The sequence below is a fragment of the Rhinichthys klamathensis genome, unplaced genomic scaffold (genome assembly GCF_029890125.1).
Source record: "Rhinichthys klamathensis goyatoka isolate OS25496 unplaced genomic scaffold, OSU_Roscu_1.1 h1tg000678l_1, whole genome shotgun sequence".
Taxonomy (NCBI): domain Eukaryota; kingdom Metazoa; phylum Chordata; class Actinopteri; order Cypriniformes; family Leuciscidae; genus Rhinichthys; species Rhinichthys klamathensis.
In genome coordinates this window covers 176,451-189,223 of record NW_026607110.1, presented here as the reverse complement: position 1 = coordinate 189,223, position 12,773 = coordinate 176,451, and the positions used below count along the sequence as shown (strand labels likewise).

General features: G+C 35.1%; 1 protein-coding gene across 1 annotated transcript; it reads right to left on the bottom strand.

Annotated features, from left to right (window-relative positions):
• Positions 1-4,138: 4,138 nt before the first annotated feature.
• znf362b (zinc finger protein 362b) lies at positions 4,139-11,004 on the bottom strand. The gene is made up of 9 exons (XM_056241809.1): positions 10,892-11,004; positions 8,593-8,659; positions 8,085-8,331; positions 7,113-7,217; positions 6,714-7,035; positions 6,382-6,606; positions 6,209-6,287; positions 4,934-5,092; positions 4,139-4,858 (listed from the first exon to the last, which is right to left on the bottom strand). The coding sequence occupies exons 2-9, from the start codon at positions 8,653-8,655 to the stop codon at positions 4,742-4,744; spliced, it is 1,317 nt and encodes a 438-aa protein (XP_056097784.1). The 5' UTR covers positions 8,656-8,659; positions 10,892-11,004; the 3' UTR covers positions 4,139-4,741.
• Between the last annotated feature and the right edge of the window lie 1,769 nt (positions 11,005-12,773).

The window sequence follows — 12,773 nt, the reverse complement described above, 5'->3', positions numbered from 1 at the left end:
TAGCCTTGTCACATCTGTAAGGTGCCATATGTATTTTTTTATACATTTACCCTATAATGGTACAACTGTGGAAAAGCACTTAAAGCACTATTAACTATTATGTTACCATCTGCGGGTCTTTACAACTGAAATACACTATTGCCTTTGGATAAGCAGTAAGTATTTGAGATCAAGTTGAAATCAAGTGTTTGCATGTGTCAGCAGACCTTTTTTCATATTCTGTGCTGATTTTAGGTGAAAACCTGGTAAAATGTTACATTGAGCTGAGTACTACACTCCTTTATAGCTGAAAGCTTATACACTACCATTTTAAAGTGTTAGGGTCAGTAAGATCCTTTTTATCACTATTATTTGAAAGACATGGATACTTTTATTCAGCAAGGATGCATTACATTTATCAAAAAAGAAAGTAGACTTTTACATTGTTACAAAATATTTCCATTTCAAATAAATGGTTTCTATTAATCAAAGAACCCTGATGAAAACATGTCACGGTTTTCACATACAAAAAAATACAAAAAAAAACGTATTATCAGTGTTGAAAGTTGTGCTGCTTAATGTTTCCACCAAATCAGCATATTAGAATGATTTCTGAAGGATCATGTGACACTGAAGACTGGAGTAATGATGCTGAAAATTCAGCTTGCCATCGCAGGAATAAATTGCATTTAAAAATATATTTACAATAAAAAACAATTATTTTCTATACAGTAGTTCACCATATTACTGTTTTTAGATCAAATAAAAGCAGCCTTAGAGAGAGATAAAAGAGACTTTTTTTCAGAAACATAAAAAAAATCATACTTACCCCAATATTTTGAATGGTAGTGTATCTGTGTTCAGTTCATAGTGTAAAGACTTTATCTATATTGATAGTTGATCATCTATGTGTTGTTACTTTTACATGTCCACAATTTTTTTTTTCAGTTAGAGGGCAAAAACTACAGCCATGAAATGGCAAAATATTTATTTCGACCTTATGTGTAGAGTATATGCTTTAAGTACTAATATAAGCAGTGCGGTTGTGAGTTAACTTCTGCTGGTCTGCTGGTGTTATGTCCCTCTGACAAAAGGATTTGGCTACTGACAAGAAAACAGACCTGGTAGCATTAGGAACCTTACGGTATTGTTGTTTACTAATGGAATTGGAGTTTTTAAATATTCTTTTATTTTGCACTCCCTTTGTGTTTTGTATATAGTCCTCAGAGACTGAAATGACCTGTGATCTGGAAGCAAAATCATCTGACAGATGAGAAATTGTATCACTTTGAGCTGTGGCAAAAGGATCAAGATCCTGCAGTTGTGCCTGGACATTATGAGAGCATCACACATTGTGTCCTGCTGCTATATATTAGGATGCAACTTTCACAAAATATTCATATAGGGCTCCTGTCATTGAATTGCGAAAGACATCAGTGTACATGGTACACACTGACAAAGCATGTATTTTCTTAATAAACTTATTTTCATGATGCCCGTTCGATTGGTTATGTCAATCTGAGATAAAATTATTACTTCATACTCAGAAAACATTCAAAACTACTCTCAGCAAACAACAGTGTTTTACTGAACTTATTGTTCTCAAAGCAACACACCAATAGCTGTTGTTCATGAACAAATTATTGGCAACATGATCAGTGTTGGGGGGTAACACATTACAAGTGAATTTGCATTTCCTTCAGCCTGAGGCTTATTCATTTCACTTTCGCTGTGAAAAGGCCTTTACATTTGCCAAAAAGAGAACTTTTGTATTTTTGGGTTAGTTAGGCCCAGCCCAGGTGAGAAAAAGTAAAGTAGTAATGCAATTAGTTACTTTTTTGGGGATGAGCTCAGTATTGTAGTGCATTACTTTTAAAAGTAACTTTACCCAACACTGAGCGTGATAAATGTTTATGTAGGTATGTTATCACAAAATAGGTGTGTAATGACAGTAAATACAAACTGGTATACAAGTGTTGCCACATTTTCCAATTCTTTTATATTATATACTTTTACCTTTATATAACTTCATTAAATGAGTCATGCCATCCTTCAAAAGACAAAATCCAGAAATCCGTGTCATGGTGTTTTCTCTTTCTCTGTATTTTACACTCAAGAGTCCCTGAAAATCTTATGTTATTGCCATCAAAGTAAGGGCTTAGATCTAAAGACAAAAGGGAATCAAGGTTCAATCTAAAATCCTAAACAGGATCACAACTGATTTTTTGATTCCAATGTGTGTTTAAAAAAAATACAAAGGCTCAGGTGTAACAGTCTGAATTTAATAAACAAGATAGAGATACAAAGTGTTCTTGACATTGATATTTTCTTAATTCACCTATCAGTCATGTCGGTGCATATTAAACAAAATCATTATATGGAACCACAATGCAAGACAAAGGAAAACGTGAATTATTTCAGAACATGTGTAACAATGTCTTACATAATACATGTTAACAGTTAATTAATAACGATTACGGTGTTCCATGCGGAAAAAAGGCTTAAGAAAAAAACGGAAAAACATCGACATGGAGGAAGAAAGAGAAAGAAACCGGTCTTTCAACGATGATAAAATTAAGGCGTACATGTAAAAATGACAAGGATACCTATAAAAACAATGATCAGTACTTACAGAAAAACAAATATTAATAAGTTGAAATATACTAAACAGATACAAAAATGAACAAAGTACAGTATCTAAACCTTGCAATTTGCACTATTAATGAATAATACAGGGTATATTTTATAGTAAATGTACACGTCTTACTGATTTAAAGTGGATTTGAGGCTGAAAGAGCCAGGACTATACTGTAATGTAATAACCGATTCCTGGCAATGAGCTGAGGTTTTGTAGAAAGCACCAAGAAGTAGATCCTCATCAAGTTGCTGTTATCTAAAATGGCGGTATTGTTCACATTCCCAAATATTAAAGAACAAAAATCCGGTTTGACCCAGTAAGCCATTACTGTGTAATAAATCACACATACTGTATATATAAATCAATATTATATATATTTGGGGGAATTTAGAGCATTTGAGAGCAACAACTTGGTCCTTTGCAAACAGAAAAAAAACAAAAAACTAAACATACATGAATTGAACACAATAAGCTTAACAAATGACTGGTATGAATGACCACAAAAGTAAATGAATGTTGTAGAGCTGCAGTGTTGTGGCCTGTTGACATAGCATACATCACATACGGCAAGTATGATCACATATGATCAAATTTGGCTTGAATAATTCAATAGACCAAGTGTGCTTTAACCCAGTAAGTAACATTTTAGACTGCTGCCCACTCTGTTAAAAACGTGTTTTATCAGCTTGTTTGCTGATTTTGCTTGTCAAAGCAACAAACAAACAAAAAAAATAGATAAACATACCGGATTTACAGTTATTTCTTTTGGATGAACTTGTGTTCATTTCCACCAGTGCGTTTTTGTTACATGACTACATTCAAAATGAGATTTTTGACTTCTATATTTTCTTTAAACAGCATTACTGATGTTTTTGGTGTACAAACGTCCAATTTGACCAATAAAAACATTTCAAAATAGGTCACTGCAATTAGATTATATCATCTAAAAAAACGAATGAAAACTTTCAGCTATCCATCGGTGTAAGTTAACGTCTCAAGGTGCTTTTGTATCGCTTGTCTCGGGAAGAATAGAGGGAATGAACACTTAACGGAGTTTAGAGGTCACGTTACACCCTAAATGTGTAATTCAGTTAACACCACTGATCCCATGTGACACTTCTTCTGTTACATCACAAGAAAAACCCATTTAATGGACATTGTCATGATGCAATTATGCCATTTAATTCAAAAATGACAAAAAAAGGACACTTTTTCTTCAAAATACTGTGATTGGAAAGGATGGCATTTGCATTGCACACAAAAAAAGGCCTTGTCTGAAAAAGTGAAACTAGTAAAACATCTATGATGCAAACAACACAAGCCATTATTTTAGAGAGCGTCATATCTTATTGACCCTCTTTTATGTAAACGAATCGTCTGGGGGAATAGTTTTTTTTTTTTTTTACAATTCCTTATTTGGGTCTCTTTTGCCAGTGTAAAAATACTGGGGCAATAACCATGCTCATAAAATCCACAAAAAAATGGACCTCAACTCTGCCACCTCACGGCATACAGAACTCAAACATCACTTTTCATTTCTCAACCATGACCTAATACCCCTTATAAAAGGATAATACAAGCTTAAAGTGGAAGAAGTGTCACATCCACAGTAAAACAACACGATATCCTGTTAAAACAAACGATAAGGAGTAGAAGTGGAGACGGAAACCAACAAAATCCCTCCGACTTTCTAAAACTAAGCTTGAACTCTCATAGCTGCCCAAAGCGAGAAGCTGGTCCCATTCTAAAAAGATTCATTTTACTTTGAGCGAAACCACGAGGCTGAAAAAGTGCTTAAAGAGTATCTTTGGAAGTCTCCCTTACACACCTTTGAAACAAAATGTAAAAGTGATCACAACTGTGACATTCTGTTTTTGGAATAATCAATCAAATCCTTTTTGACTGGTGTCTGTAGTTGAATTGAACAATTCAATTCAGTTCAGACAGCATTTGTTGAGTCTGTGGCCTATAGGCTTAATATCACTAAGAGCTAAAAGGGGCAAAGACAATATCAGACTCAAATGTCCTCCGAGGTCTCTTATCACATTCTTCTTTTTTCTCAACGGAAGACCATCGCGGCGAACAAAATACCTTTTCATGGAAGAGAAACGTGAGGGGAGAAGCTCAAATTAGTGAAATGCGTATGGGGATGTTGGGAGATTCTGTTCTCTGTGGGGAATGGTGGCTGACGAGATGCTCCACCACGGTGTGTTTGGACATGTGCTTCATAAGGTAGGTTTCCTGAAAAACAGAAGATGGTTTTATAATATGACAAGAGCGATATTTTCCCATACGTTGAGGAGGATCGGTACTCACTGAGGTGTATGCGCGGCCACACATGCTGCAACAGTACGATTTAGCGTTCTTGATGGCATGTGCGGAGAGGTGGATCTGTAAGGAGGCGGAGTCTGTGTAGGCTCGGTAGCAGTTTGGACATTTGTATGGCTTGTCTTTGTTATGTTGTCTCTGGTGAGACTGAACAGGAAAAGAAATAAGGAAAAACATTTAACACGTATTAAGACGGTAATATAAAGTATCGACAATTACATATTATACGATTTTATTTTGATTTATTTGAGTTTGGTCAAAACAGCAATGTGAAATATTGTATGTATTAATTAATACAATATTGTATAAATATGTATTTATTAATAGTGCAATAATATAAATATTGATGAATTATTAATAAAAGCAGTCTTCAGAAATCATTCTAATGCTGATTTGCTGCTCAAGATACATTTCTTATTAACATCAATCTTGATAACCGTTGTACTGCTTAATATTTTTGTGGAAACTATGATACATTTTTGTTCAGTATTCTTTGATGAATGCAAATTTCAAAAGAACAGCATTTATTTGAAATATATATATATATAGTAATAAAAAAAAGTAATTCCTGTCACTTTTAAAAAAAATATATATATCCCTTTAAATCTCTAAATGGTATGGCACCACCCTATCTCTCAGATTTGTTGCAGATATATTCCCCATCAAGATCACTTAGGGTCTTCTGACCAGAAACTCTTAACTGTCCCAAGGTCTAGACGTAAATTTTGGGGTGATTGTTCTTTTTCGGTGTTGGCTCCGAAACTCTGGAATAGTCTGCCTTTGCATATTAGAACTGCCTCCAGTGGTCTCTTTTAAAAACTCATCTTTTTTCTCTGGCTTTTCTGTCTAACTCTAACTGCTGATATGTTAGTAGCTTGTTTGTTTTGTGAGAGTTGTTCGATATATGTATTACACTGTATAAATGTTCTGTACATTCGCGCTTTGCATGTTTCTACAAATTGTACAGGACATCGGTCAACTACCCGTTGTTTTTAATTGTGCTTAGTAAATAAATTACCTTACCTTTATAAAATTATTAAATATATTAAAAATATATTATTTTTAATATATTGAAGAAAAAAAAATATATATAACATTTTAATTATATATATATATATATATATATATATATATATAACATTTTAATTATATTAAAAATATATATTATTCTTTGTTTTTTATATATATATTAAAACATTATTTACTCTTTACATTTTCTACAATGTACTTTTAATCCAGCCCTTATCTTTAAGCTGTCCTCACCTGTAGGTTTGAGAGTTGTGTGAATGCCTTTTCGCATCCAGGTTGGGCACATTTATATGGTCTGTCACCAGTATGAATCCTTAAAAGCAAAGAGAGATATATTAACACTCTAAACTGTTTTTTTTTAATAGTTTTCAGTTGCACGTGCACTACAGGCTGTGAGTTTTGCGGACCTGGTGTGCTGTTGGAGGTGTGATAGCTGGCGGAAAGAGTTCTCACAATAGGAGCAGTGGTAGGGCTTAATGCCTAAGTGAATCCGTAAGTGCTGTGCTAGGTATGAGGCGTTGGCGAAGGACTTTGAACAGTGAGGGCACTTGTGAGGTTTGGCCTCCGTGTGGGACTTGGAATGAATCTGCATCTCTGACTTGTTGAAGAAAGTGAGTGGACACACTTTACACCTGTTTGAAATGCAAAAATGAAATAACTAATTACTGAAATGAAAGTTTATGCGTAATATGAGATGTGATACAGGTCGTAAATGGTATGATTTATTATTGACAGTGACCTGTATGTTTTTCCTTCTTTGGCGATGGTAACCGCCTGGTCAGGGCCTGAGGCCAGGAGCGGGTAGGGCAACACCAGCAAGGGGCCCGTGTTGTTCTCTGCTTTAATCTTCTTGCGGCCCCGTGGAGCTTTGGGCTGTGGTCCCAGCATCCCTATCAGACCTCCACTTTTCATGTGCTCCATGCCAGGACCGCTGGCCAGGCCGGAAATGGTGTTTAAGGAAGGTGCTCCGCCTAAACGGTTCTGACTGCTAGATGTCGGGGTGGTGGGAGTTATAGCCTCAGAGGTGTTGTGGCTTTCAATGCGCGAGGACAGCATGAGACCTGGTTTTGAAAATCAAAAAGAAGGTTAATAACTTGACTATGGCAAATGGAAACTTAATGACTTGTGTGTCTACCACCTGAGCGATGGTTTGCTCTGGAGGCTTGGTCCACTGCTTGTCGCATATGCCAGTCTTCCCATAATCCTTTTGCCTTCACCGCAGACTTGTCATCAATATTCAGCTCTGAAATTATGTAAGAAAATAGCACGGATGTCACTACAGGGTCAATGACATACAAGAGTGTCCATTGGCCAAATTCTTAGAAATGTACACTTTGTATTGATGGTGGTTTCACATGGTTTTGACAAGTTACATTTATTTGAAGTATAAATATATCATGTATAGAGTATAAAAATTATTGTGTGGTGTAACCATTTTTTTTATTTTTATTTTTTATTATTCATTCAAAAATGTCATTATGATTTTGGTGAGTTTCACTAAATGACTATGATGTTTTGTTCTGCATATTGGTTGGACCACATGACTTTATTAAATATTAATGAAATATTAGTGAAGCAGTTTAGTTAAATTATTATCCTTTAATAATAATAGTAGTAGTAATATATACTAATTATATATTATATATTTTTACATCACACAACTTAAGATTTTCTTTCTTTCTTTTTTTTTAAATACAAATAATTTTAATGAGGCCCTGATAAAAATAAAAATGTCTTTTAATTTAGAAACTAAAACATTCACATCATAGAAGAGGTGTAAAAAATAATGACATACAGTATGTGAATTGCATTTTGATGCATTTTTAAATTAATACATAGTAAAGCTGCACGATTCTGGATAAATTGATTCACAATCTTGTTTATAGAGATCACGATTCTCCCATGATTCTGAATAGACAACTAAACAAAAAACATGTCATTTACTAGAGGTTCCGACAAAATCTTAATTCCTGCAGTAGATTTAAAAATGCATCACATTGTTGAACCACATAAAAGATATCTACATCCACAATACTAAAATGTACAATACATAATGATGAAGTGTGAACGTGAACTTTGTCATGATAATGCACGGAAGGGCGATCGGTACCTGCAATGGTGCTTGATGCTGGGCGGGCGTGCAGGGCGATGTCAGGCTGAGAGGAATTGTGGGCCTGAAGACTCGCTACCTGCTGCAGCTTGGGGAGAGACATTAAATGTTGCCCAACATCTGTAGGTGGAGAGGCCACCAGCAGGGTCTGCTGAGAGGGAACAGTGGTGGGCGGCAAATGCGAAGGTCTAATCTTTTCTGCCATCAGTTGCTCTTTGATCTTGTCGATAAGAACCAGGTTATCCAGCTGTAAAAAGTCATCAGTTAAGTCTGACAGGGGACATCAAGTGACATGAGACACTAAACCATCCGAACAAAACATGGGGGGAAACTTTTATCTAGGTTTCGTTGCATGTTTTGGCAAACCACATTGAGTTGTACAGATTTGCAAAAATGCCTATTGTCATGTTTTCTTACATTCAAATGCCACAGTTTCGCTCTGTAATGAAAGGTACAGTATGACTAACAGTCCAAGTAACCACGCTGTACTAAAAAACACAATACTCACTTGGCCAGGCATAGATGGAGGTGGTGGCCAGAAATATGGATTATTGAATCGAGGCTCTGCCATCCTTCTAATAAAACAGAGTGAGGGTCAAATCACAGGTTAAAATCACACATCAGCCTAAAAGCTTTTAGAAACATATTCCTCAACTAAATCTCAGTGTTCGTAAGACAAATTGAGTCTAGTTAGGAATTAATTCTTACTAATGAGATGTAAATAAATCACGTTTATTTTAGTTTTGCTTTTTAGTCATTTAATTAAAAAACAATACATACCAGTGCAATATCTATAATATAAAGTTGTTGTTTTTTTACAAAAAATAAACCTAAAACCTCAGGTCTTTATTGTTTTCAGTCAGATGAATTATTGAATTTATTTCAACTGTATGTGATATGCTTGTTTCAGTTGTTCACAAATTGATGAAAATAACAATTCTGTCCTCATTGTCAGGTCATTCAAATCTTGCATGTCTTTCTTATTTTTAAATGTATTTCTCAACTAAATCTCAGTGTCCGTAAGACAAAATTGAGTCTAGTTAGGAATTAAGTCAATTTCTTACTAATGAGATGTAAATAAATCACGTTTATTTTAGTTTTGCTTTTTAGTAATTTAATTAAAAATAATACATACCAGTGCAATATCTATAATATAAAGTAATTTTTTTGTTTTTTAAATTAACCTAAAACCTCAGGTCTTTACTTAAGGTTTTTATTGTTTTCAGTCAGATGATTTATTGAATTTATTTCAACTGTATGTGATATGCTTGTTTTAGTTGTTCACAAATTGATGAAAATAACAATTCTGTCCTCATTGTCAGGTCATTCAAATCTGTATTTTGTAGTGTATTTTTTTCCTTATAATGAAAGTGAATGGTGACTGAGGCTGTCATTCTGCCTTTTGTGTTCCACAGAAGAAAGTCAGTCATAGTGGTTTGGAACGGAATGAGGGTGAGTAAATGATGACATAAGCTCTATTTTGGTGTTAACTCTTCCTTTAATGCTTTTCCAAAAAGTTTCCTGTACATAAATTCACACTGTAATTACTTGAGTTGTTACTACTGTAAAACCAAAATAAATTGATTTGGGATTTTCTAACGTGGGAAGCTTTCTTGTCATTAATCAGTTTTTTTTAAGGACTGTGGTGGATTAATAGCCAAGTAACAATAACTGTAGTAACAGATATTTTGTTAGAAACTATTGTTAATAGTACGGTAAATAAAAAAAATCTTAAAGGGCAATGTCAATAACCCTCAAGAATCGTAACTTAAATAAACACTCAATCTAAACAAGTATCTATAAAGTAAAACAAAACAACATTTGCTACACATTCGACAACTATTTAAAATATCAGTTATTTTTGACCCATTTCTGACCTTGATGGTTAACAGTGTTTTTATTTTTATTTGGTAACAAATGATTTGAGTCATCATCAGCTCAATAAGTGAAGTGTCAAGAATTGTAATTGCCATGTGACTCATAATCTGACTCGAGTTCAACACTTATGAGTAAACATCCTGGCAAACATCTGAATTTTAGATTTGAAATTAGGTTTGAAAGCATAATCAAAACTATTTAAACAAGTGACAGAATTCAACAGATCAGTATCTAAAGTAGAAAAAAAATCCTGACGCCTCTTAAGAGGAAAACAACCGTCACAAAACTTTTGTGATTTGATTCCCCATACAGCAGCACAACGTGGTTATCTCGGTATCTACGGATCACCAAGAGCCTCGGACTAATTCCTGCACAATTTCACCAAAAACATTTCAGACAAAAGAAAAAAAAGAAAAATGGCAGCCTGTTATATTTTCATAAGGACGCCATATTCTGCAGAGCCTAAAAATTCACACTCAAGTCGGTCAATTTTTTCAGGGAGGAACCGCTCGATCAACGAGATGTTTGTGGTTATAAGTGTGTGTGTGTGTGTGTGTTTGTTTACGAAGAATAGCACCTTTGAATTGCCCGGCCCCCTTGAAAAAAACTGACACTTCCGACAATCATACCGTGCAAAAAATGTCTTACAATTGGCGAAACGCTGCGCGCGGCTGTCATTTTTTACAACATCTGCCGTCCCGATCGCTTTATAACAGCGCTATAGCGAATGCACATTTAAAACACAAGTACATGCATGTACAATGCATTTAGATAATGCCATTTATAATGTTATATTCCGCTTTGTGCAACCTGTGGTAGATCAAAGGCGATAAATCGCTCCCGTCGAACACTTATCTCTCATACAATGCAGTAATGTGCACGATTGCTCAGTGTGGGCAAAAGGAAAAAGACGATATGAGTGCACAAACCTTTTATATCGATCGGTCAGAGTGTTTTTTTTCTCGCAGGAGAGGCTTTAATAAAGCAGTGAAGAGGCTGGATGTTCTCTATGCGCCTCCAGACAGCACAGCTTCCGGGTCAGTCTGTTCACTTCTGGGTGCTGTACACCAAAATCTCTCATTTTAGCTGGTAGCCTTCATCTGCTTCCTGCTGATCATTGCTTTTAGGCTAAAGCAGTTGGTCAGGCATCTTTATCTGTTTTAGCTCTGCGCAGCTGCTTCTATTTATGAAAGAAGGGAGGCATTTAAGACACAGAATTGAGACTTTCCCATGCAAAATTGACTATAGTAACCTGATTAACTATAGGCCTACTTAGGTCTATAGTTCCATATAAAGTAATATTTTTAACTTAAAGCATTTTAATAAGCAAGTTAACCCAGATTGGTTTTTATTTATGTTGTAGTAGCTAGTTTGGTAGTCTGGTTGTTTTGGTAAATTTAAAGGTGCAGTAAGTGTTTTCTGAGAACTGTTGGAATAGAGTGGTGCAGGTATGACATCACTTTTTTGGGGCCAAAATGCAGAAACGAGTTAGTATTTTAGCACTTTTGATTCCATCGTCCCAAAGTCAATGTTTTTTTTTTGTTTTTTTTTTGTTTGGCTTAAATGAAGTCTGTGTCGAAACAAGCTCAAGACACTTTCAAGTTTTATTCTATGACATAAAATACATCAGTATTATTACCCCACTCCACTTTTTTTGATTTGAAAAAGACAGTTACTGACAAGTGGCTAAATAGGACTACAGAGACTGTCTGGGACATTAAACGTCATCAGATCAGTCTGCTTTTACGGCCTCATTATGCTTATAATTGTGCTCTTATAAACTATTCTAACTCAAACTTTCTGGGAAAATGTTTTTAGATAAAAACTGAAAGAGTTGTCGGAAGCTTATGATGGTGACTTTGAAGTTGTGGGACCATGATGTAGTTCGTTTATAGCCTACCGTTAGCTTTTTACTTCTGGCGACTGCATTTAGGCTTAAAAATTCATAAAAGTTGTGTTCATCTGTGATAATTATCTTGATGGACAAAACGTGTAAGTATCATAAACTTTCGTTGATATAATAATAATAATAATTTTGCTTCGTGATTTTTCTCTGCGTGAGAAAATGTACGTGTGGCGTGAGAGCGTGTGAAAAGTGTCAATTGCGTGAGTCTCATGCTGAATGCGTGAGAGTTGGCAGCCCTATTTTATATAGCAACATGTTCATGTTAACTAATGCATTAACTAATGTTAACTAATTGTGCTGTTAATGTGAATTGATGCATTAGTATATGTGTGAGTTAACGTTAACAAATATTAACTAATGCTGAACAGAGATGTTGTTCATGGTTAGTTCATGTTAACTAATGCATTAACTAATGTTAACTAATGGAACCTTATTGTAAAGTGTTACCGGAGTATCTTGTATTGAATGCGAAAGCGAACGGGTAGCCCTGTTGATTACTTTTGTTATCTTTTTCTTTTTTTCTCGATAATAGGCTACCAAAGCCTTTGGAAAAATCCCATTGGGTTTTTGTCGAGGGAAGTGTGATGCTAACTGCTGATTAGCCTACAAAGTGATGTCATACCTGCACCACTCTATTTGAAATCAACCCCAACAAACACACCCCTCCCTTCATTGCTCCGCCCCCAAAATGCACGAGCATACAATGCTCGTACAATGCTTTGACCTTTTCTCTTTTGTAATGTCTCTCAGTCATCTCTCTTTCAATAGTCTTTCTTCAAATCTCCCCCTTGCTAACTCCCTCTCCTCCCCCATCAAGACACGCCCCCTATTGCTGATTGTCTACAAGTGTCTCAAAAATCACTTACTTACTTAATAATAATGTACTTTGTCTTTGGGTTTATCAG

Bases quoted from the DNA above. Each gene is read 5' to 3' on its own strand.
- znf362b (XM_056241809.1), bottom strand. From the start codon at position 8,655: ATGGCAGAGCCTCGATTCAATAATCCATATTTCTGGCCACCACCTCCA. The intron at 7,036-7,112 runs GTGGTAGACACA...TTTCAAAACCAG, and splicing joins CAGAGCAAACCATCGCTCAG to GTCTCATGCTGTCCTCGCGC. The intron at 4,859-4,933 runs GTGAGTACCGAT...TCTGTTTTTCAG, and splicing joins GTGGCCGCGCATACACCTCA to GAAACCTACCTTATGAAGCA.